The sequence below is a fragment of the Equus caballus genome, chromosome 21 (genome assembly GCF_041296265.1).
Source record: "Equus caballus isolate H_3958 breed thoroughbred chromosome 21, TB-T2T, whole genome shotgun sequence".
Lineage (NCBI taxonomy): Eukaryota > Metazoa > Chordata > Mammalia > Perissodactyla > Equidae > Equus > Equus caballus.
The window spans coordinates 22,438,113-22,463,372 of record NC_091704.1 but is presented as its reverse complement, the minus strand read 5'-3'; the positions used below and the strand labels follow the sequence as shown (position 1 = coordinate 22,463,372).

At 35.6% G+C, this 25,260-nt stretch overlaps 2 protein-coding genes across 19 annotated transcripts in view; one reads left to right on the top strand and one right to left on the bottom strand.

Moving 5' to 3' along the window:
* Positions 1 to 16,383, top strand: part of TRAPPC13 (trafficking protein particle complex subunit 13) — a 33,902-nt gene extending 17,519 nt beyond the window's left edge. For 2 of the 13 annotated variants that reach the window (XM_005604218.4, XM_070246192.1), the window contains 8 exons: positions 2,361 to 2,433; positions 3,727 to 3,771; positions 7,182 to 7,199; positions 9,091 to 9,224; positions 10,677 to 10,875; positions 12,261 to 12,361; positions 14,667 to 14,814; positions 14,940 to 16,383. In XM_005604218.4, the coding sequence (XP_005604275.1) occupies positions 2,361 to 2,433; positions 3,727 to 3,771; positions 7,182 to 7,199; positions 9,091 to 9,224; positions 10,677 to 10,875; positions 12,261 to 12,361; positions 14,667 to 14,814; positions 14,940 to 15,047 (826 nt within the window). In that variant the 3' untranslated portion in view covers positions 15,048 to 16,383. Of the gene's footprint in view, positions 1 to 2,360; positions 2,434 to 3,726; positions 3,772 to 7,181; positions 7,200 to 9,090; positions 9,225 to 10,676; positions 10,876 to 12,260; positions 12,362 to 14,663; positions 14,815 to 14,939 lie in introns of all 13 variants that reach the window. The other 11 variants (XM_003363846.5, XM_005604220.4, XM_070246195.1 and 8 more) reach the window with 7 other exon arrangements.
* Positions 16,240 to 25,260, bottom strand: part of SGTB (small glutamine rich tetratricopeptide repeat co-chaperone beta) — a 51,439-nt gene continuing 42,418 nt past the window's right edge. For all 6 annotated transcript variants that reach the window (XM_001492435.7, XM_023625605.2, XM_023625603.2 and 3 more), the window contains 3 exons: positions 22,301 to 22,338; positions 21,975 to 22,058; positions 16,240 to 19,648 (listed from right to left, as the gene is read on the bottom strand). In XM_001492435.7, the coding sequence (XP_001492485.1) occupies positions 19,537 to 19,648; positions 21,975 to 22,058; positions 22,301 to 22,338 (234 nt within the window). In that variant the 3' untranslated portion in view covers positions 16,240 to 19,536. The remainder of the gene's footprint in view (positions 19,649 to 21,974; positions 22,059 to 22,300; positions 22,339 to 25,260) is intronic.

The following is a 25,260-nucleotide window of genomic DNA, read 5'->3' as shown; positions in this document are numbered from 1 at the left end:
GTACTTAACTGTGTATATGCACTCTCCTGAGAACTCAGAAATACAGAACCAAAGACAAGCTATGAGGAAAAAAAATTCAAATCCTGTATTTCTGGCCTGTGGAAGTATTTGAATGTGAATGTTCCATTTTTCTTTGTCTGAGAGGCAAATATGAAAATTGCAGCCATCTAAAGTAATTTTAGACTTCTCCATCTACTTTACCACCCCCACATCCTATCAATTCACAAAGGCCTATTCGTTCTTATTAAATATCTCTCATTATTCTCTTTTCTTCATGTCCACTTACATCATTTTTGCTTCTCTTCTTTGTCTTAAAGAAGTATGTAATATTAAAGTATATAATATTAGCTGTTATTTAATCAGCTTATTTTGGTGACAAGCTCTGTTGTAGACACTTTTTAATATATATTGTGTGATTGGTATGAGCTTTGGGGTCAAATTTTAGCTCCATCATTTATTAACTGTGCCATCTTGGATAAGTCACTTCACTCTTCAGTGACCTCCCCCTACCCTTAGGAAGTTCTGGCTTCGTATAGGTTTTGCAAACCTCACCGCAACTTAGTCCTTACCAGCCATTCTACTTCTCACTTTTTGTCACTCTTCTCCTCTCTTCACAGCAGTTATATGGGACTTCTCTTACCTTTGAACTCCTCCATGACCTGAAATGTGTTCTTCCCTTACAAAGGAATGCCTGTGTCATTTTGAGTTTACATTTACTTCTTCATATTTCGGACTCAGCATGACTTCCTCAAAGAGGCTTTCCCGGCCTCCGAGACTAGATTAAATCCCCCCTTTTGTATATTCTATAGCATACATAACTTGTCTTTTTTTTTATGCCTTTTATACTTACGGTTGCTTACTGAGTGCCTGCCATCCCCATTAAAGTATGAGTTCCGCGAAGTCTACTCTATCCCCAGGATCTCGCAGAGAATAGTGGTCAATATTTGTTGAATTTGTGTTTATTGAAATGATATTAAATGTGTAAAAGCCCCCTTTTACAGAAAATGAGACTCTTGTAGAGTTAAATAGTTAGAAAATAATGGCATAGAAGTCAAATCTAAATCTAGCTTCAAAACCTGAAATTGGTTACACTGCTTCCTGCTGTGAGCGCTTTGAGAGCAGGTATTGTGTTCTGATCAACCCCATATCCTGAGCACCGGGCTGAGTACTGGGCACAAGTAAAAGGAGACATTAAATTACTTATATTATCACCAGCTAGTATACCCATTATTAAAATATCAGCATATTTCTTTTCATTCCTTTTTCTATACATATGTATAAATAAATAATATTTTACAAAATTTTCATCATCATATTACCCGTGGTTTTACCTTCTTCAACTCACTGTGAACATTTTCCCATTTGAGTCAGTATTCTTTGAAAACATTATTTTTTAAATGGCTTTATCTTACACACTTGGACCGTGTACTTTACTTTGTCTACCCTAATGTTGAACTTTAGATTATTTCCAGTTTTTCACTATTATAAATAACACAGTGATTAGCACCTTAATATTTCCTTATGCTAGATTGCTTGAAGTGTGTTTACTATAGGAGCATATGAGCACTTTTAAGACTCTTTTATTGAAGGATTGTTTTCTAAATCTCTTATAACCACTAGCAGTGTAAAAAGAGTCAGTTTCTCTAAACCCTCACCAACTCTGATTTTACTTATAAAGAATTTTTGCCAAATCTTGAGATGGAAAAATCTTATCGCAGTTTTAATTTGTTTCTTTGACCACTTGTGAGACTGAACATTTTCACATTTTTTATTTGCCAATTATGGTAGTACGATTTGTCTGCGTATCCTTCCCTCCTATTTTGAGCAAGATATTAATGTTTTGTTTACAGAAATTTCTCTTTATATTGTTAGCAGTATTTTATCCCAGTTTGTTATCTGCTTTTTTATTTTGTTTTACTGCTTTTGATTTATTCAATTTATAAATTTTTAAGAATCTTTTCCTTTCCATGGCATTTATGTTAAGAAGTCTTTGCCCATCCTAGAATTTTTTTATATTTGTATTTTCTTCTAGTTTATACGAACTTATTATTTACCTTCAACTATTTGGTTATTCTGAGACTTATTTTGAAATATATTTCACCTTTTAGAAGAAAAGATTCTGACTTCCTGCTCCAAAGATGGCATATCTTATTTTACTAATCAGAGCTTTCTTGTTCATGTAATTATATCTATATCTGCTGGAACTCATTTTTTCCTTCTCTAGGTTCATTTGACTTCACTTTCATGTCATTGGCATAAATATTTTCCAAATTCATGGGTAGAATTGAAGTGTATTGAATTGCTGTTAAGAAACAAAATTAAAAATGATTCAAAATCATTAAAACATCTTTCTGTTTCAGCTTGGTGTGTGCAGTGAGTTATACAACTCAGGGTGGAGAAAAAATGTATTTTAGAAAATTCTTCAAATTTCAGGTATTGAACATGACAATGGTAAATAGTTTTTAGATGCCTTTTCTTCCCTATGAAGTTATTTTTATTTATTTGCTCTGAAAACAGGCTCCAAAGAAAGCAAATAGCTTAATATTTTTGGATTTGTCACGTTACTATCAATCTAAAGTCAAACTAAATTTAAATAAAAGCAGAGAAATTATCATTGCCAATGTAATGTTTCACTCGAAGTTTTTTTTTTGGTGACGAAGATTGGCCTTGAGCTAACATCTATTGCCAATCTTCCTCTTTTTGCTTGAGGAAAATTGTCTCTGAGGAACATCTGTGCCAATCTTCCTCTATTTTGTACGTGGAATGCCACCACAGCATGGCTTGATGAGCATGTGGTGTAGGTCCATGCCTGGGATCCAAACCCGTGAACCCCAGGCCACCGAAGCAGATCACACGAACTTAACCACTGTGCCACCAGGCCAGCCCCTCTCTTGAAGATTTTTATCCAAAACAGTAATTATTTTTGTTTTCATGCTTGACAAAACACACAAGAATCTAGAAGAGGGATAAAATGAGTGTAAAATCCAGATAAAATAAGTGTAAATAATATCAAATTTCTAAAGAAATATTTAAATGAGAGATTGTTGACTTGGGCTGAGTGGTCTAAGCTTCTTTCAGGTATTCCATGAGTCACTGGAATTGTAGGTAGAATTTTATATTTATATACAATTTTCAAAGTCCATGATCAAAAACAGTCAAAACCCACTGGTTTAACACATGTATGTGTATGGGTGGGGAGATGAGATGACCATAGATATCTATATAAATATGGATCTGTATATGATGTTATATAGATTTTTCATTCCTCTGTTTGTTAGTAGAAGAAAAAGTGCTATCAATGGGAAAAAAGATTTTGCTGTTGCTTGGCTGCATCACTCATTTGTTTCAAGTTTCACATGCTAAGGAAAATAGAAGGTTCGATTGCTTATTTTGATAAGCATTTTTGGTGAAATATATAAATAGAAAAATACATAAAATATGTGTGTTCAGTTTAGCAAAATATTCTGAAGTAAACATCCAGGTAACTCATGTAACTATCTATCACCCAGTGAGGAAATGATGGCTGCCTTTTTAAAAATAGACTGGGGATTGTTGTTTCTTTTTTTGTTTTTGCAAGAGTATTGCACACTTGTTAGAAAAGTCTTTTAGAATTAAAATTGGAAAATGCCTTTGACAAATTTAAACACTATGATTTAAAACAAATGAGAAAAAATAAATGGTCAAATGATAAGAATCTCCTCTGATTGATATGCTTTATTCAACTAGGTTCTCAAACCACTGGATGTGAAAACCAAATTTTACAATGCAGAGGTAAGTGTTGGGCACTTAATGTGATTTCAGATTATTGTTTTAAGTTCTTATTTGACTAAAATTCTGATGTATTACATTTCTTTTCATATTGAAGTAAATTGCTGATATGACTGCAAATATCTTGTGAAAAATGAGCATAAAGTTCAAAGTGAATAATTTTATTGTAGATCTCTTTTAATCTACTGTTTTCTACTTACATGAAATCATTATGCCTTGATTTTTATTCTCGTTAATTTTGTGAGGCTTTCACCCCCTTTAATTAAATGCTTGCCCTATATTCCATTTAATGGTTGTTGCTACTGTCTAAAAACATTAGCAACCTGTTAAATATTTACAATGTGGTTCTGACATTACAAAAATTGAAGTAGTAGGGGCAGGCCTGGTGGGGTAGTGGTTAAGTTCTTGTGCTCCACTTCAGTGGCCCAGGGTTCACAGGTTCAGATCCCAGGCGTGGACCTAGCACTGCTCATCAAGCAATGCTGTAGCAGCATCCCACATAAAACAGAGGAAGATTGGCACAGGTGTTAGCTCAGCAACAGTTTTCCTCAAGCAAAAAGAGGAAGATTGGCAACAGATGTTAGCTCAGGACCAATCTTCCTAAAAAAAAAAGAAAAAGAATTGAAGTAGTGGATCTAACCCTACAAAAAAGAGTTAATGTTCACATGGAAAAACAAGGAGAAGCAAAGCTCAGCACACTAAATTCTTTATCCTGGGAAGTCAATATGCCAGCCAGAGTTAGGATGCTGAGTTTGGTGAATGGCTTGAAATGTTCGTTGGGAGAAAGAAGTTTGGCAAAAATATAGAAAGAAGTAACTTTTACAATAGAAGGTAATCTATATTCTAGCCTAACAAAAGAGATAAAATAAAATTTGCCATAGGAGAAAGGTTTTATTGCTTGGATTTCTTTTACAAAATTCTATTTTATCCTGGCTTCTAGAGCTTCAGAAAAAGCAAATTTCCTAATGGGCCCCTGATCTCTCAAAAATCATGTGTTTTGTACCACAGTGATAAATTCAAAGATATTCAAATATAGTATTTTGAGATGAAAATTATATCTTTATTACTCTAAAACCAGATGATTAGAGATTTGCAGTCACATGTCAAAGTCGATATATATTTTTACCATCAGCATCTGAGTTTTTATTGAGTATAAAGTTTATACTGCAGCTGGGCATAAGATGTCTAAGATAAGGAAACTGACCTGCTGTACAGACCTACTAGGAGAAAAGAAAAAAGTGCATAAAATTAAAAAACTACCCAGTATAGTATATAGTGAATCTAAAGAGAATGCTATAAAAAGATGTGCTACAGGAACTGTGGGCATGAGATTGTGGAGTAGTCTGAAGAAGCTTCATGGAAGAGGAGGGGAACTGGAGCAGAGTCTAGAAGGAATGGATGTTGCAAAGATCAAAGTGTCAGAAGAGTGAAGGCATTCCAAGCAGAGTTACAAATGCACGTGGAATATTGAGCACATAATGAAGAGCAAGCATATTTGATGGAAGGGTACAGTGTCATCAAGGGCATTACTAGATGTTTAAAGAGTTGACATGTCTTTTAGAGGGTAGAGGAGTTTGGATGCTACATATTTGTTCCACCTTTTTTGTTATTAATTGTGTACTGTTGATAAATTACAGCTATTCAGCTTGGTAAATTTTAAATAGTCTTAATTTATCATTTTGCTGAGAAAGATTCATCCATAGTATGAGGGGAGATTGGTAGCCATTCTCTTGGAATAGCTATGTTGGAAAATTAAAAACAAGTAGGGCTGGAGGTGGCTCTTTTTTGGTATAATTGGCTCCTAGGAAGGCACATATTAAGCTATTGTAGGTTTTCTTTGTTGAAAATGTGGTGGTACATTAAGATAATTGTCAAGTAGTTTTATAACACTAATATTCAGAATGATTTGCCGACAGTTTTTTAAATTGCTAGTTATTCCATAAATAATATTATAGAACTTATGTACTTTCCAAAAAGAAAGAAAAAAACCCCCACAATTCCACCACACCAACAGGTAGTTGATTTTTCATTAATCCATATTCTCTTTGTCTTTACTCATTTATATGTAATGTTCTGTTTTTATAATCATAGCAACAATTTTGTTTGTTGCCTTTTTTAGTTAACGTTATAGATAGACATAATATTTAAACTTTGCCAACAAACTTAAGCAAAAAAAATTTTAGTAAAATTCTGAACTTTTGAAAATAGACATCTCTTTAAAAACCAAGAGTGAACAAATAGCATTTAGGATCTGTTGAAGATATTTGGTCTTACCTATTAGGCAAGCAAATACTCCTCGGCCTGTAGCACGAATTTCTAACTAGGAAATTCAGGTAGATTGTCGGAATTAGTAAACCACACTAATATCGGTAGATGATATTTATTACTCTGTACCATAGTCCTTACACAACAACTATTATTGGCCCTACATTTGTCTCAAATACATGCTTTTTATGCTGTTTCTAACAATTCTAATAATATGCAAATCACCTAAAGTAAAACAAGTTTCATGAGAAACTTTGTTGCAGTCTTCTAGAATAGGAAAGCCTTGCAAGAAGTTTGGTTACAGTAGAAGCTAGTATTCAAACATTTGGTCACCTGCTGATTACAGAGCTCCCTCCATGCCAGGTACTGAAGAGAAATAAATGTAAACTGCACATCTTCCCACTCGTCAAGGAACTTAGATCTAGTGGAGACTGACGTGGCACAGCTGCAGGGTAAGCAGCTCTCCCGTCCAGAGGAGGAAGGGTGCTTATACTCTGGGAACATAAAGAGGCAAAAACATTTCCAGCTGTGTGTTTGACAAAAGCGGTGACATTTGAAATGGCCTTTGATGAATAAGTAGCTTTAGAAATATATATATGGAAAAAAGACTATGAGATCCATTAACAAAAGGAGAATAAAGTCTCAATTGTCTGAAGTGGTCTAACGCAGCATTCCCCTGAAGTGTGATCCGTAGAACTCTCATCATCCAAGATGCTCCTTGAAAAGCATGCCATTATTAGGTAAATTTAAGAGAAGCTATACAGTATAAATCTATACTGAATGTGGAGGATAGTATATTTCCATCCTAAGTAATCTATGAAGAATTACAACATAGGTAACGCATTCATAGAATAGAAAGGCGTGGGATGCCCCTCTCCCTCCAGGATGTGCCCTTGAGTATTTGCTCCTGTTTAAGTATTCACCTGTAGTGTTCTTTGCTATTCATTTAACCCTAGCAGTTTCACCTTTTTAGAAGAATGATTTGTCGTATTTCTTTATGTTGCCTTCTGTTTACTTTCTTGTTTTACTAATGCTGTCTTGTTTAGTAAATTAAAAAAAATGCAGAAATGCATTTTATTTTAAAGTTAGTTAATCTTTTTCTTTAACATTTAATTCTGATTTTTCTAATTTTTCTTTTTTTCCATTAGAGTGACCTCAATTCTGTGGTAATTTGATTTTTTATTATAAATTTATATGCTTTTCTTACTCACTACTTTTTGGCTCTGCGTAATTAATCTCTCTTTACAAAACATAGTGGAAAAACAAAGTTAGTTGTGACTACTACCCTTGTGACTTCAAAAAGATTTATATAATTTGTTAGTGCTTTTAATATTATAATTGATTCTTATTCTTTGGGGAAAAATTAGATCAGTGATTAAATTGTCATATTGAAATAATTATATTCTTATTTTTAGGGTTTTTCCTTTAGGTATTTTTTAAAAGAGGCATGTTAACTTTTTTAAAAATAGCCTTGAGATTTTCAACATCTTAATATAAAATACCCTATTATACTTCAATTCTCTGAATAAAGTATCCGGTTGAAATTCATCTTCAATGCACCATGGTTTTAGTTTTAAGTCTGGGTCACGTAAAGATGGCCCTTTGACAACTGTAAACAGAAGAAAATCAAATCTTCCCAAGTTGACCAAAATCATATTTTCAAAATTTTATTTAATGTAAGCAGCACACAACATACATCAGTTGCCTTAGCACTGAATTCTTATCTTAATTTTTCAAATGTCAAATTATAGTAACTGTTCAAACTAACTTAATTTTCCATTATGCTGCTTGTTTTTCTTTCATTTTTATCTAAGCTCTTCCTAAATTTATGCAGAAAATTGCATTTTTAAATTGGAAATGTGGGTCTGTGGTTATGTTTTTTAAAGCAATGGATTGATGGGATATATTTACTTTTTTTTTAAAGAAAAAGTAACAGAATAATGCCTCTAAATTGGACATTCTTTTAAATTGTTAAGTCATTGTATTTCTATTTTCATTTGAGCACATGTGCCAAGGACTAGAATCTGTTTTACTTTAGATAATAGTACATTAAATTATAACTTCATCATTATATTTTTGCAATTGATTTCCATTTTCCTGGATTTAGTGTTAAAAAAAGGTCATAAGTACCAAATTTTTTTGGTCATAGTTTATTTTGTTTTATTTCTATATATATTACTATGAAACTTTTGAACAAAATAATTCTTGAATATCCTTCACATGTTTTCATATAGGTTTGTTTCAAAAATGAACCAAGTTGTCTGTTATCTTTCAATTACACTTACACAAAAAAATACCCAAATAGTGTCAAAAGAAGGATGTTTAGCATAAATAATCAGGGAATTAAAAATTTACATAAAAGTACGTATTTAAATTACCCATTGATTAAAGTACCGCTAAACAGCATTAGTTTTCAAATCTGTCACTAAGGCTACAAATATCTTTTGTTTGATTTAAAAGCTCTAAGATTGTCAGGTATAATTCACATTTTTTTAGCCCTAAATAAAATTTAAAATGAACCAAGAAATCACTAATGACCACTAACAAATTGCTTTAATTAAAAAGTTAAGTCCTATAAGATTATTCACTGTACTAGTGGTCCCTGTACTGGCTAAATTGAAGTAATATGACAACTGAAGTTATATTATGCTGGAATATAATGAATGCCTAATTCTTTGATCACTGAAATGATAGGTGGACAGGTATTTTCATCATAGTAAATCACATTTTAACATGTTAATGACTTACTAGAAAGTTTAGGATATTTGTGAATGAAATTCCAGTTAAATAAATATTTTTGGATGTTAATACAAAAAATATTGTAGTTATCCCTCATCCATTGTTTAGCAAGGTATCAGTTGACTAACACTTGACTTTCCCCGTTAATTACATTAGGATGAAGATTTCTTTTCTTGATTAATTATAACTTTGATTTGCAGGCATGAACTAATCACATTTGTGGTTAATATTTTTTCTTCATATAGATCAGATGTTTTTGTTGAAGTAAATATTTTAAATATTATCACACTTTGGTGGATATTTTTTTCATATCCTCAGACTGATGAAGTGTTTCTGGAAGCCCAGATTCAGAATATTACAACCTCACCCATGTTTATGGAGAAAGTTTCATTGGAGCCATCTATAATGTATAATGTAGCAGAATTAAATTCAGTCAACCAAGCTGGAGAATGGTAAATATGAATTATGAAGCATTTGTTCTTATTTTGAAAGATATGAACTTTTCTAACATCCATTACTCTTGCATGGTTTATAATTTTTTTAAATTAATAGACCTTATTTTTTTAAAGAAGTTTTATGCTCACAGAAAAATTGATCAGAAAGTGCAGAGTTCCCACATGCCCCCCTCCCCACTTAATTGTTTACATCTTGTTTTAATGTGACACATTTGTTACAATTGATGAACTAATCTTGATACTTATTATTAACTAAAGTCCCTAGTTTCCATTAGGGTTCACTCTTTCTGTTGTGTGGTCTATGAGCTTTGACAAACGTAATGCTATGTAGCCCCCGTTACTGCATTATCCAGCATAGTTTCATTGCCCTGAAAATCTTCTGTGCTCCGCCTGTTCATCCCTCCCTCCTAGCTATTTGCATTTTATCTTTCGCTGTTTGAAGCACTTGTTCTTTTAATTTTCATGATAATTCAGTTTCATCCTTATCCTGCAAATGATAAAACTGAGACACACGACGGGATGATGGAGAAGTTAGAAAGGCAAAGGGTGAGGGTGAGTTTTAAAAAGAAATATTCTCTCATCAAAAGGAGTAGATATAGGAATAGATGATCTAATTTTTTGTGAAAATGAACTTCAGTCATGTATCACTTAACACTGGAGATACATTCTGAGAAATGTGTCATTAGGCAATTTCGGCATCATGTGAACATCAGAGTGTTCTTACACAAACCTAGACGGTATAGCCTACTGCACCCCTTGGCTAGATGGTATTAATCTTATTTGACTACTGTGGTATATGTGATCTGTTATTGACCAAAATGTTGTATCTGGTGCATGACTGTTCATATGTCTTTCTATAGGTAATTTAAAAGAATAATAAATAAATGTAAGGTTGACATTAATATGGATAAGAAGGTAATAGCTAAAGAAAATATCTAATTTTCTTAATCAAGAATGAAAAGTTTACTTTTATCTTATTATGGTGGTTAAACACAAAAATGTTTGTAGCCTCCCATACCCCCACTAATGAAAACAATCATTTTCCATTCTTTTTCTGGTCTTCTAGTTCATTTTAAAAATGATTATTTGGTTTAGAATGGTATGTTCCCTCTTATTCTAAACTATTTGATAATTTTAGAGAAAAGAAGACACTTAAGGTTCTGATTTCTATTGCATTTTTTCAGTTACTTGATACATGTCCAATGTTTTAGGTAATACATTGCATTCTATTATAAAGAACCTCTAGATTTTCCGTATCAACTGGAAAAAATTAAGGAAAAGTAATCCTCTCAGTACAAGTCCTTTTCATTTGTATTGAAACCACTGACCTGTTCTAGATCTTTGGGATGGTAAATAATTCAGTTCCTGTCCAAAGTAACAATCACAGCCATGGTTTTTCTTCTAAAAGAGTCTAGAGAATTTTCTCCATCTCTATCTCCAACCCCTCAGTGTAACTACGTTTGGGTCAAGAGCATATTTGCAGCCAATGGATACACGCCAGTACTTGTACTGCCTAAAGCCCAAGAAGGAGTTTGCAGAAAAAGCAGGCATCATTAAGGGAGTAACAGTAATTGGAAAATTGGATATAGTGTGGAAAACAAATCTAGGTGAAAGGGGAAGATTACAGACCAGCCAACTTCAAAGAATGGTGAGTCTGGAAAAAACATCAGTGGGGATTCTGGCACATAAGGGGCAGATAGTGGGAACAACTCAAATTTCCCTAGATCTATCATTAAAAATCAGAGCACTATATAAGGCATTAATATTGCTAGAGAACAAGATAAAACACTAATAATTTCACTGATCTCTAGGTAGAAAATTGGTTTCGAGATGAATGAAAAATACTCAAATGTTAATTTCACTATAATACATGGTTTTTTACTTTACCAAACAGTAATTAAAATATGTGATTATCAGTTGTTCCCTCCTATGGTAATTCATGCTTACTGTTCATCTGACTTCTATTACATGAAGTTTTTTTTTTTTTTTTGAAATGTCCTGAAACTTTTGGACTTACTACATTCACCTACTTGGTTCATGCCTTTTTTTAAGATATTTAAAATCTGAGTCATCTGAAACTCAGAAAGTGAGTCCCACTAACATTATCTTGTAAGCATTGGTTGGATACTTTACCTAATTTCTGCTCTGAGAGTAGATAGTTACCAGTGTTCTTTTCCTTGTGTTAGTTGGGATATGCTACAGAATCCTCCCTTTATGCTAAATACTACCTATTGTGATATATTCTAAAATTTACTTTTCTTCTACTATTTGAGGTAATAATTGGGAAAAAAAGGATTATCACTGGGCCTATTTTAAAATATAGCAGGGGCTGGCCCCGTGGCCGAGTGGTTAAGTTCGCGCGCTCCGCTGCAGGCAGCCCAGTGTTTCGTTAGCTCGAATCCTGGGCGCGGACATGGCACTGCTCATCAGACCACGCTGAGGCAGCGTCCCACATGCCACAACTAGAAGAACCCACAACGAAGAATACACAACTATGTACCGGGGGGCTTTGGGGAGAAAAAGGAAAAAATAAAAAAATCTAAAATATAGCAATTAGCTATCATCCTGCCATGGCATGTTCCAAGCTTTGATGTTTCTGTGCTTTGTCCCTGCCCGTGTCTTGTGAACAGACATGATTTTCTTCCTGGATCGTATCGAAGTGCTCTTCCTTTTTCTATCTAGGCAGTAACCTTACCTATTTAGAGTTATGTAGTATAAGCTATAGTATCTTTGGAAAGCATTCCTTTAAGATCAGAGCCCCTGAAATTTCTTTACTATTTACCTATGAGATTCATTTTAACTCTGCTAAACATGGGGTAATTATAGCAAAAACAGTTAGGGTTTCTAGTGCTATTCCACAGGTAGTAGCAGCCAAACAAGTTAGAATAAAGAAGAGTACAATGACTGAGAAGTATTTCCTCAGAACATCAGCTTGGAAACCCAACTACTGGGTGGATGTGTTGGCGTGATCCCTTCATTAAAATGGAAAGGTTTTGTGGTAGATGTATGTTAACTGTGTTGCTTTTCTTTTAGGCTCCAGGCTATGGAGATGTTAGGTTGTCTTTGGAGGCAATCCCAGATACCGTAAACCTAGAAGAACCTTTTCATATTACCTGTAAAATAACAAACTGCAGGTAATGCCAGTGTTCGTGGATGGATGTTCTTTCCCCTTCACCTACCTAAAAGAGAATTTTAAAATCTTTTAAATATGCTATCTCCTTTTAAGTTTCCTCTTACCATATAGCCTTCTCCAAATACTGTAAAGGTCTTCATCTGGTAGCTGTACGTTATGTATTTTTGAGGTCCTGCTATATGAGGCATGTTCTGTATCTTATTTCATTCACGCATAATACTCTGAGGTAGGTATTTCTGTGCAAGAGAATGCCAACTCAGAGGTGTAAGTAACTTTATTCATGCTCAGAGAGCTAGAGAAGATGGCACCAGCATTTGAAACCAGGTATATTTGACTTCAAAGTCCATGTTCTTTTCATTGTTTACACATCCTTCATATTTTAGATTATGAAAGCTTGACCTAGTAGGTTCTTCTAGAATAATACATTATACATTTAATGTAATAAGATAGATTTTTTTGAGCCATAATAAGATAGATTTTTCTGAGCCATACTTATACCTGTGCTGTATCTTTAGTATTACAAAAGTAAAAATTGGTTGTGAATTTAATATAAATGATAATCAGATTGGAAAACAGGGCTTTGATAAAAAGGAGAGCATAATCTAGCTATTGGGAAGCAAAGAGCCTGGGGCTTTGAAGCCAGAAAAACCTAGGATTAAATTCTAGTCCTATCACCTACTACTTGCATTATTACTTGGTATGTATTATTAGTTGGGGCACTTTGATAATATGGCAGTGATGAATCCCAGTCCTTCTAAAGTGAATGTATAATCCTTTTTAATTCCATATCCATTCCAGCTTTATGATATGAGGGAAATAGGAAATATTCATCCTTCAAAATTACAAAAATACTTACTTTCCCCTATGACGTTATCTACACTCTCCCATGCAGAATCATCCTTTTCTCTGTCACAGCAAATTTGAGTACAGTTTTTAGTGACACTCATATATTGCTATAATTATTAGTCGCTTCCTCAACTAGATGGTGAATTATTCAAGAGAAAGGGAACGTTTCTTACCCAGCATTGTAATGCAGTGCCAACCACATCATAGGAGCTCAGTAAACAACACACACAGGGTAAAGACCCTGTGCATATAGGGTATGCTTTTGAATTTTTTGTTTGTTTTGCGTTTTTCAAGGTATAGCAAATCAGTTATTACCAAATAACAGAGTACTGTAAAACATAAATTCAGTTTCTTTTGGTGTTCACTTTAACTTTTGGTGATTCGTATGTTTTCTAAAAACCACTTGTTTCTTAGATCTTCCGTTTCCTCATCTATAAAAATGGGATTCACCCCCCCCCCCCCCACACACACACACACACGCACAGATACATTCAATATACACTTACTGGATGTTTGTGAAATTTAATGAGAAAATTCATGTAGTGCTTCTAACCTGGTCTGTGGCGCATACCATGCTATGTTTTTCAGATGTTTGTTGGGGACACAGAGACATATAAAGGCTAATTATCATTAAATCAATATGTCTAAAAATCAGAATTTCAAATGTTCAAATGTTTTTTGGGGACACAGAGACATAGAAAAGCTAATTATTAAATCAATATATCTAAAAATCAAATTAAAATTTAAGTATTTTAAAATATGGAGCCAACTACGAGAAAAAAAAGCTGAAAGAGTTGAAAGTAGTCATGAATGGTGGTAGAGTAGGAGACTATTTTTCATTATGAGTCTTTTGGTTATTTTTTTTAAAAAAACAATGTGCATGCTTTCATTAACAGTTTTTTTTTTAACATGTTTAAGCTGAACTGGTAATACCAATTATAAACAAGTAGTCTTTTCATGTTAATAGTGAACAAACATGAATAGTATTTACTTCTTAAAAATCTTGTCAGTCATTTTCTGTGTTATCTGCACGGTAAAAGAACGTAGATTAAACGGCAAAAGCACTGGACCGGACTCAGTTTATCTTTTTCTTTCTGCAGACTACCTAACAGATAGGAAGGATACATAGCAACAAGATTAGACACAGATATCTGGAAGTGTCCCAGAGAAATGGCAAGGCTGTTAACAGATCAATACAATGAGAACACAGCCAGTGTTCAATAATAGAATCAGAAGGCTACATCCAGACAGGCAGCTTAGTCTCAGTGCCACTTTAAACCCTGAAAGATGCCGTGTCCTTCCATTTTCCTGATTCTCTCTTAAGTGAAATAAAAATTTCATTTCTCCTGGTTTTTATTCTCCTGGACATCCAGAAAACAAATTCACTGGCAATAGTGGAAGAAATAGTAGCTCTGGGAAAAGAACAAGGTTTATTCCTGTTTTTCTGATTCCTCCAGCAGTGAAAGGACTATGGATCTGGTTTTGGAAATGTGCAATACCAGTTCCATCCACTGGTGTGGTATTTCCGGAAGACAGCTCGGAAAGCTGCATCCCAGTTCCTCTCTCTGCCTTGCCCTTACTCTGCTGTCTTCAGTCCAGGGACTGCAGGTTCGCTCTCTTTGTACTAATTTCAGTATTGGGGGGATATGAACCCATAGTCATTTATTATATCTCTGTTTTCTCTGGTAATTACCGATGAATGAAAACGTAGGCCTCTATCTTTCTCTCAATAGAGCGTCTCCGGCTTAAGACTTACAGACACATTCTTAAAGAGAACATATGAATATGATGACATCGCACAAGTCTGTGTGGTATCTTCGGCCGTTAAAGTGGAAAGCTGAAGAAAATTTCCGATATTATGCTTTTCGTTGAGTTTCACAGAACTTTCTGTATTTTTGTCACCTTTGTAAAATGATCAACAGCAAAGATAAGTTTCTATTATTTAAATTTCTTTCCTGGAAAACAGTTTAAATATTTCTTTTGAAAAGAACCATCTATTGATATTATCTTCAGTTTTATGCTAAATGGACATTTGTACATTTTCTACACATTATCCTATTTTGTTTCGTTTTAGATGAGCATTGGACTTCATTCTCCAAAAGCTCTATATTTGAGGCCATTTGTCCCTAGCAAATATCTAGAACAGAGGTCAGCAAACTTTTTATGTGAAGGGCCAGATACTGAATATTTTAGGCTTTGCAGCCCCTATGGTTTCTATTGAAATGACTCAACTCTGCTGTTGTAGTGTGAGAGCAGCCAGCAGGCTCAAAGAGCACAGCGGTATTTACAAAGACAGGCAGCTGGCCAGAGTGGGCTTGCAGGCCGTAGTTTGCTGCCCTCAATCTAGAAGATACAGCTGTTTCTTAGAATTCTTCTAATTATTTAGAAATATTTCAGTTAACCCCACTTTTTTTCCTAGCACCTCAGTCAACAGAAAAAGTTTGTTTAAAACATCTGGGGTATTCCTCGTGTAGCCTTGTATTTGCTAACACAGTATGAGTTTTTCTAGTTGTTTTCAAAATTAGTGTATTGGTATATATCTGTGTTTGTGTATAGACACAAACACACACGTCTAAGTTTTCAGTTACTAACAGCAGATTAGAATTGGTTTTATTTCTTAGATTGTTAATTATTTTGTTAACTCTTAATTAAGAAGGCTGATAATTTTCTAATTCTAAGCCAAAAAGCCTGGGCTATTTTCCCACTGAAAAATAATCCAATTATTTTCATAAGTATTTAAAGGATTTTCAGCTTCTGATATTTGATTTTGGACTCTCAATCATGTATTAAAATTATAAAACTTTCTATATCTGCATGTAGTCACACTAATTTACTTATGCCATGAACAAAACAGTGAGAAAGTTAAGATTGTTAACAACTTTGCAATATGAATGTAATAAAAGTTTCAATATTTTGTCAGGAAAATAAAAGCTTATGCTGTTAAATAAAAAGTTATTTTGGTAAGTTGAAATTCAAGGATGTATATATAATTGCTTAAATGTAAGAGTGCATTAAGTCAAATACAAAAACTGGTTTTTCTTAAATGCATAATTATTTATTGCCATGACAAATTGTTTGGTCCAAAATGAAAGCTGTATTTAGAATGAGATCTCCCCCTTAAATTGGAGTAGTAATTAATGAAATGTCTGTGCAAAATAAAGTGCAAGCAGTGTAAAATTGAAGTCTGTCTTTCTTCCAAAATGAGTGAGATTGACTAAATGATGAAATAAGACACTATAGCCACTGCACTGGGTCTTGTGATTGTTTTCCAAGCATCTTCTCGACTGAACCTTCTGTTTCACTTCGTTTCAAATTTAAAAAGTAACATATAATGGTCACTTGGAGTCTGCTAATATTAACTTGATTTAATTACAAAGTATCTTTTTAGAAGCAATAACCTAGACACATACTGTTCATACTTTAAGTAAAGGTTAGATAATGTCATCTTAAAAAGGATCTGTTTAAACAATATTATAAAAATTAGATAAACAATTTGGTACATTAAATGAAAAGGTCATTTGCATACAAAGGATATTTTAAGTTTTACATAGCATCATAACAGCTACAGCTACTACAGTGAAATATGGTTAATGGAAGTCAGTCATTCCTAAGTAGAATGTATATAAAGATTTACTTTAACGTCTTGTTGCAAACAAGCAAAAGTAATATTTGGGGCATTCCTTAGAATTTTAAGAGTAGCTAGCATAATCCAACTACACAAAACTTTTTGAAATAGCTTGCAATGCAGTGATTCCAAAGTGATGAAAGTACTTAAAGAGCAAAAATGGCTTGAATAGAATGGAAATCCAGGTAAGTGGACAGATATCATCTAAATTCAATTTGCTATGCGTGGTATATTAGCAAAGAAAGAAATTAGAAAGGTAAAATGGAAGAAATACGTCAGTTCCCATTACTTCATGTAAAAAGAATGGCTATCTTAACTACAGATGTTAACAAATCAAGACATTGTTGTAAAGTGTTTTTTCTTATAATATCTTTATCTTATTTTGGTATCAGAGTAAAGGGTAAATAAATTGAGATGGGAAGTGTTTCCTCCTTTTCTGTTTTCTGGAAGAGATGGTGTAGAATTGATATTGTTTCTCCCTTAAGTGTTTGGTAGAATTCATCATTGGAATTGTGTGGGCCCGTGGTTTCATTTTCTGGAGGATAATCTATTTCTTCAATGAGCCTTGGTAATTTGTATCTTACAAGGAATTTGTTTCATCTAAGTTGTTAAATGTATATCCTAGAGCTGGTTATAGTATTTTCTGACTCTCCTTTTCCTGTTTACAGGGGCTGCAGTGACAGCCCCTCTCTCACTTTGGATCCTGTTGATTTGTATTTTCTCTTTTTCCTAGTCAGTCACCTAGAGGCTTACCAAGTTTACTAATCTGGAAGCGTTTTTAATGCATGCAAGATAGTTATGCCAGAATCTTTTTCTTACTCAACACTGGATAAGACTGACTAATTTTTAATTAAGGATCAACATTGCTTCTTTTTTTTTCATCATGGTCATCAGTTTCATGTGATTAGTTTGTACTTCATTCGTATAACACCTGAACACTAGGAGCTGAATTTAACTTCATGAAACATTAAGTTGGTTTTGACGGAATATAGGAAATTTAATTCAAAGGGTCTACGATTTAAATCCTGCTCATCTCTGGCCAGAACTATAGGTTCATACAGGTCTTCGTTGTGGCCTGAGCCCAGGCAGTTAGGAATTTGCTGATCAAAATGAGGAGAAATCTCTAATCTAGTGTTGCTCTAAATTAGAGTCCTTGGACCTACATCAGAACCACCTGGTGTGCTGTTTAAAATGGAGATTCCTGGGACTGATTACAGGACCGACTAAATAAAAATTAAGTGTGGCCCTGAATCTGCATTTTTAACGAATTCTACAGGTGATTCTTACAGTGAAAGTATAGAACCACTGTTCTAATCTCACAAAGGGAAAGAAAGGAAAAGGTGGTTTTTAAACTTGAAGATACTACATAATTAGTCTTTTGAGGAGAACAGTTATATTAAGACCCTGATCATCATCAGTATTACTGATGTAATTTTATATTACTTTCTTTTTAGTTTTCTCTCACACTTGTGAAATCATTACGTCTGCCCAACTTTACCAATTTCATAATTAACAAACAAAAGAAATTCCAGTTGGAATTAGAACAGTCTCATCCATCACTATAGTTAGAGCCATGCCATTAATAACTAATGCCACTTCTCTCCACTAATATGTATTCTTCTAATTTCAATAAAGTATTTTAAGTCCCTGTTATGTTTAAGTTGCATCATATTACAGTTAAGCATAAAGGCTTTGACATGTCAAGCCAAATTATAGCAGAGGATTACATGAATAAGCAATGTTAGTGACAGATGCTTTTTGTAATCCATCAAATAATTACTAAGTTTAAAAAAAAAACAGTTTATAGGCACATAATTAAATGCCACTTAGAAAATCCTTAAGTTAAGGGCCAAGCCACTGGCTTATTTAAATATAGGTATATTTGAGAGTTTCCACGGTAACATCACCACTGGGGAAATTGTGCTAGTTAAATTCAATAGTTATACAACTGACCTAACCAGTACTGTTAAGGATTTCTAAATGTATTTTATTATGTACTGAGCGTAATTGGCCATGCTAATATTATCAATACCAAACTGCAGGCAAGATTAGTTAAGAACTATGCAGGAAACCTGAGCATCCTACCTTCACTTTCTATACATTCATAGCATCTATTTTTTCTTTTCAAAACAACAGCCCTTGCTCCAAATGCTGCTTTCCACCAGCTCTTAAGATTCCCAGTCACCCACCAGAACAAGCAGCATTAAATTTAGTACTGGCCTCTATGACATATGTTCTTGACTGATAGCGCTGTCAGAGCTGAGCCTAGATAGCAGATTTCTTCTCTCCAGACACTGCTCAGTGGCAAGTCTATATCTCCTAAACTAGCATGAGAAACCTGCCCTCTTGGTCATCTCCCCTTCAAAAAAGTTCGCTTAAGGGAATTTGGAGCCAGAGAACTCATCAATAAACAGCCTTACTGTTCAATAAACATACTCTGCTATTAAGTCTAATATACAAATATGATGATGATTTGAAAATGGAAGCCCCTGTGCAGTGCTATATTGGCACTTAACAAGACTACTGAACATTCGTTTACAAAGGAGTCATGTTATGTTCAAGTCTGTTTGTGATAAACCTATTGTCTAGACAGATTTATTCTTTAGGTTTTTTGTTTTTGTTTTTTTTTTATTCTTGGCCACTATCTACAGCAAGCACTTCAGAGCCATCACCATTTACATTCTGGGCCAGGGTCCCTGGTCAAGTCAGGAATGTTCTTCAGTGCTGCTGCTGAACGATCTGCTCCGGATGTGATTTCTAAGTTGCTCTATAAGCTCAGGATTCTGTTGCTGTATCTGCTGAGCAAACTGCTGACCCCTATAGTAAAGAGACAAAGTGAATATGAAGGAGGGAATTTCCAGTCACACAGTGCCCATGCAAAAAGAACTGCAAAGGATGTGGGTACTACCCAAAGGGAATTTGTTCTATTAAAAACAAGGTTTTATGGGGCTGGCCCCATGGCCAAGTGGTTAAAAGTTCCACGCGCTCCACTTCAGTGGCCTGGGTTCGTGGGTTGGGACCCTGGGCACAGACCTACACCACTTGTCAAGCCATGCTGTGGCAGCAACCCACATAGAAAGTAGAGGACTACTGGCACAGATGTAGCTCAGGGCTAATCTTCCTTCAGCAGAAAAAGAGAAAGATTGGCAACAGATGTTAGCTCAGGGCTAATCTTCCTCAGCAGGGGAAAAAAAAAAAACACAAGGTTTTAGAATCATAACTTTAGTACAGACAGGCATTGCTTAACGACAGGGACGCATTCTGAAAAATGCATCATTAGGTGATTTTGTCCTTGTGTGAACATCATAGAGCGTACTTACACAAACCTGGATGGTATAGCCTACTACACACCTAGGCTATATGGTACTCTTCTCATGGGACCACCATCATATATGCAGTCCATTGTTGACTGAAAGGTCTTTAGGTGGCACATGACTGTTAACTGCAAGTTTACCAGTGTCTCCATATAGCATTGTTACAGTGCAGTATTCTTTATAAGAAACAAAACACTCAAGCTAAAAAATGAGTTCCTGAATTGGGTGAAATCTACCCCCTCTAGTGCTTAACCACAATAAGCAAAGGGCTAAAAAGTATGTGCTTTTATTGTATGTGCTCAAATATAATGTGAAGTATTTGCTCATATAGTCAAGTCTTAATAGTTTCTCATATGACAAGTGTCAAACCCATTTTGGGGTGCTTATAGAGATCACCTAGCAGAATTGATTTTTAAAAAGACAAAGAGGGGCCGGCCCTGTGGCCGAGTGGTTAAGTTCATGCGCTCCGCTTCAGCGGCCCAGGGTTTTGCCACTTTGGATCCTGGGTGTGGACATGGCACCGCTCATCAGGCCACGCTAAGGCGGTGTCCCACACAGCACAACCAGAGGCACTCACAACTAGAATATACAACTATGTACTGGGGGGCTTTGGGGAGAAGAATAGAAAAAAAAAAGATTGGCAACAGTTGTTAGCTCAGGTGCCAATCTTTAAAAAAAAAGACTAATATAAATTCCTGTTTGTGACTGTCAATTGCAGGTGTTAGACATCACTATAATCACGTCATTTAAAGATGTAAAAACACAATATTGGAAATAGGGTTACATAGTCATGATCGCAAATAGCACTTGTGACTTCGTATAAAATTTCCAGTGACAGCATCATACACAGATTCAAAAAGCAGAGCATCGGGGCCGGCCCAGTGGCCTAGCAGTTAACTTCGCACACTCAGCTTTGGTGGCTGGGATTCACAGGTTCGGATCCCAGGAGTGGACTTAGGCACTGCTTGTCAAGCCATGCCATGGCAGGCGTCCCACGTATAACAGAGGAAGATGGGCACGGATGTTAGCTCAGGGCCAATATTCCTCAGCAAAAAGAGGAGGATTGGCAGTGGATGTTAGCTGACAGCTAATCTTCTTCAAACAAACAAAAAAGCAGAGCATCTTAAGATATTTGGATGAGGGCCAGGCCAGTGGCACAGCGGTTAAGTTCGCACGTTCTGCTTCAGTGGCCCAGGGTTTGCCGGTTCGGCTCCCGGGTGCGGACACGGCACCGCTTGGCAAGCCATGCTGTGGCAGGTGTCTCACATATAAAATGGAGAAAGATGGGCACAGATGTTAGCTCAGGGCCAGTCTTCCTCAGCAAAAAGAGGAGGATTGGCAGCAGATGTTAGCTCAGGGCTGATCTTCCTCAAAAAAAAAAAAAAAAAGATACTTGGATGGAAGTGAGGGTACTGTGCTCAAGTAATGAGAAGATGCAGAGTCCTTTTAGTGATGACATGCACTGAAAAAGCGTGAATAAAACAGTTCCCTAAACTATCTGAACATCAATATGTGTGATATATGACTTTTAAATATATATGTGTACCTAAATTAATACATGCCTTAAGTAGATATTAGACTTTCATCTACATCCTTGAGTAATTATTGAAATCTTCCAAAAAACTTTTTCTTGGATCCAGATCTTCTGGATTCCTGCTCTTCAGTCTGAAAATTCCAATTTATGAACTTCTTTTAGATTTAATAACTATCAAGGCCACTGATACTAACAGTAAAAGATAAAAACTTAAAAAGAAAGCCCTGGTCCTCTCACCTTAGTGACAAAATAAAACATAAACATTTTTACTATTTCTATTTTAAGTAACACTTACGCTTGGATGAGGCTAGACAGGTCAGTTAGGCCCCCAACTCCAGCCGCAGGTCCCCCAATGGCATTCGTCATCATTCCTGACATTCTAGAGTAGGCAAGAGATATAGCACTGGGATTGGCATGTATCCTTAACAAATAGGATACTGGCCAATGAAAAGTCAGTTAAATATACCCACACTATATACAGTCTTAGGCCAAATGTGCATGGCGTTAAGTTCCCACTGACTGGTATTCAGGCCAGTTTTATTATTTTGGAGCTGATGTGCTCATATTAGGAGACTGGCCAGTGGAAGGGGGAAATGTAATACGCTCTTTCGATATACTTACAGCTGTTGAACTTGAGGATTCTGCATTAAACTTGCTGCCTGGAATTGAAAAATGGCATCTCCCATTAAAGGCAGTTAATACTTAGGGATCTTTAACAATGATTTTTTTTAAAGCAGAGGAATGAAAGCTAAACCATGTAGGTACTAACATTTTGTCGAGTGTTAGTGTGCTATACAAAGTGAATGGGAATGTAAAAAAGAGGAGGTACTAGAAAAAAATGGTATTACAAATACATTGCAAGGATAAAGAAATTCACAAACACTATAAGGCTACTGACAGCAGTTTACTTACTGCCACTGATCAGATCAATAAATCCAAAAGTTTTCAGAAAATAGAAACTTTAAAAATATAATCAAAGAATCTCCTACACTTGAGAGGGTCCATTTCAGAAGAGTACTCTAAGAGATATGACCTCGCTCACGGGACTGAGTACTGTCAATCCTTCCCATACCTACAGTGGGAGGGGAATTCTATTTATACACACATACACTTTTAAAATTTCCTGTTTTGAAAGCATAAATTTTTGCCCCAAATTGGCACTGTCAACAATATTCATGTAAAATTTTAATTTAGTCTAAACCTTTGTAGACAGTAGTTAATTTTTGATTCACTGACCCTAAATGAGGCGTGGGAAAAAGCCACCACTTGCTTTTATCACCATAAAGATAATTGTTTAACTGACTTACAAATAATTTAATAACTCTCCTTGAGTCTCAGTTAGGATTGGTGCCTCTGAACCAACATGTGAGTACTATGGGCATTACACAGAAAAAGCAGGATTTAGGAGGTGTAACCATAAAACATTTTGCTTCACAATCCCTTTAATCTATTCTGCAAAAGCAGTTCTCCTTCCCTTAGAATCCAGGACCTAGAAGAAATACAGAGCAGATCGTATGGCTTTTCTGGGCACTTGTAAGTAAGCAGGCCTCCAGTCACTTTTAGTTAGAAAATGACCTCTAGTTCAGTAATTAATGTCTTCCTCACTGTGATAACCAAATACACGAAACTTCATTCACATGTAAAACTTCCCCCCCACCCTCCCCAGCATGGGTGAACTCTAGATGGGCCAGCTGCACTAGAATAGAGGGCCATAGTTGGCTGCTCTTTTCCCCACAATGCTTCCACTCCTCCTCCCCCAGCTTGTTGACCAAGGGTTCTGGCCCACCAGGGTCAGGGTTAAGTGGAGGGAAGAGAGTAAGGCATGCAAGAAAGTTATTTGATGACTGGAACTATCTTAGCGGTTTTGCATTCGTGGTCTTTGGGTTTGCAAGTTGTTTAAAACTACTCTGGTTCTTTCATGGGGCACTTCCTGAGGTTCTTCAGATACTTCTCCCACCCCCAACCCCTTGAGCATTTCTCATCCATTCTCTGAGAAGGGTGATTTACTCTCTGCATGGATGCTAGGACTTTGCCTTTAGTCCCAGGTTCTTAGCACTCCTCCTCTAGAGACACTCTGTTGAGGTCCTGTCATCTTCCAAGAGGCCCTCTTGGGCAGATTCAGACTGGAAGTATCTTACAAGCATGTGTGCTCAACTTGGTCCACAGAAAACACACCTCCACTCCACTGTCATCAGTACAGTTAATTCCTCAACCACACAGTTAATTCTGCCAGTGGCTTCTTTAGCTGGCAAGTCAGACACCAGTCTGTCTTCCAACTGAGGGTCATATAGAAAGCTCTCGAGTAGGCCAGTAAAGCCCTTTCTCAGTGGGCTTGAGAGGAGGGCAGGCCCCCTTACTTCCCTCACACATGGAACAAGGCTCTGTAACTCCAATAGTTCTCTCCAAAAATCCTCTTTCAATCTTTATCAACCTGACCCTTTTTAAGAGTCACACAATATGGGTTTTTTTTCTTTTTTTTAATTGCAGTAAAACTAGATTATAACATTATATAACTTTCAGATATACAACGTAATATATTCCAAGTTCTGTGTAGATTACATCATGATCACCACCCAAAGTCTAATTACAAGCCATCACCACACACGTGTACCTAATCACCTCTTTCACCCTCCCCATTCCCCGCTTCCCCTCTGGTAACATCCAATCAAATCTCCATTGCTATGTGTGTGTTTGTCGTTCTTTTTACCTTCTACTTATGAGTGAGATCATATGGTGTTTGACTTTCTCCCTCTGATTTATTTCACTCATCATAATCCCCTCAAGGTCCATCCATGTTGTCACAAATGGCCAGATTTCATCATTTCTCATGGCTGAGTAGTATTCCATTGTGTATATATACCACATCTTCTTTATCCATTGGTCCCTTGATGGGCACCTAGGTTGCTTCCAAGTCTTGGCTATTGTGTATAATGCTGCGATGAACATAGGGGTGCATGTATCTTGATGCATTTGCGTTTTCAAGTTCTTTGGATAAATACCCAGCAGTGGAATAGCTGGATCATACAGTAGATCTATTCTTAATTTTCTGAGGATTCTCCATACTGTTTTCTATAGTGCCTGCACCAGTTTGTACTCCCATCAGCAGTGTACAAGGGTTCCTTTCTCTCCACATCCTCTCCAACACGTTGTTTACTGTCTTGTTAATTATACCCATTCTGACCAGAGTGAGATGATATCTCATTGTACTTTTAATTTGCATTTCCCTGCTAGTTAATGATGTTGAACATCTTTTCATGTGCCTGTTGGCCATCCATATATGTTCACTGGAGAAATGACTGTTCAGATCTTTTGTCCATGTTTTAATTGGGTTGTTGGTCTTTTTGTTATTGAAATGTATAAGTTCTTTGTATATTTTAGATATTAACCCCTTATCTGATATATGGGTTTGCAAATATCTTCTCCCAATTGTTAGCTTGTCTTTTCGTTTTGTTGATGGTTTCCTTTGCTGTACAGAAGTTTTTTAGTTTGAGTTAGTCCCATTTGTTCATTTTTTCTTTTGTTTCCCTTGCCCGGTCAGACATGGTACTTGAAAATATGCTGCTAAGGCCAATGTCAAAGAG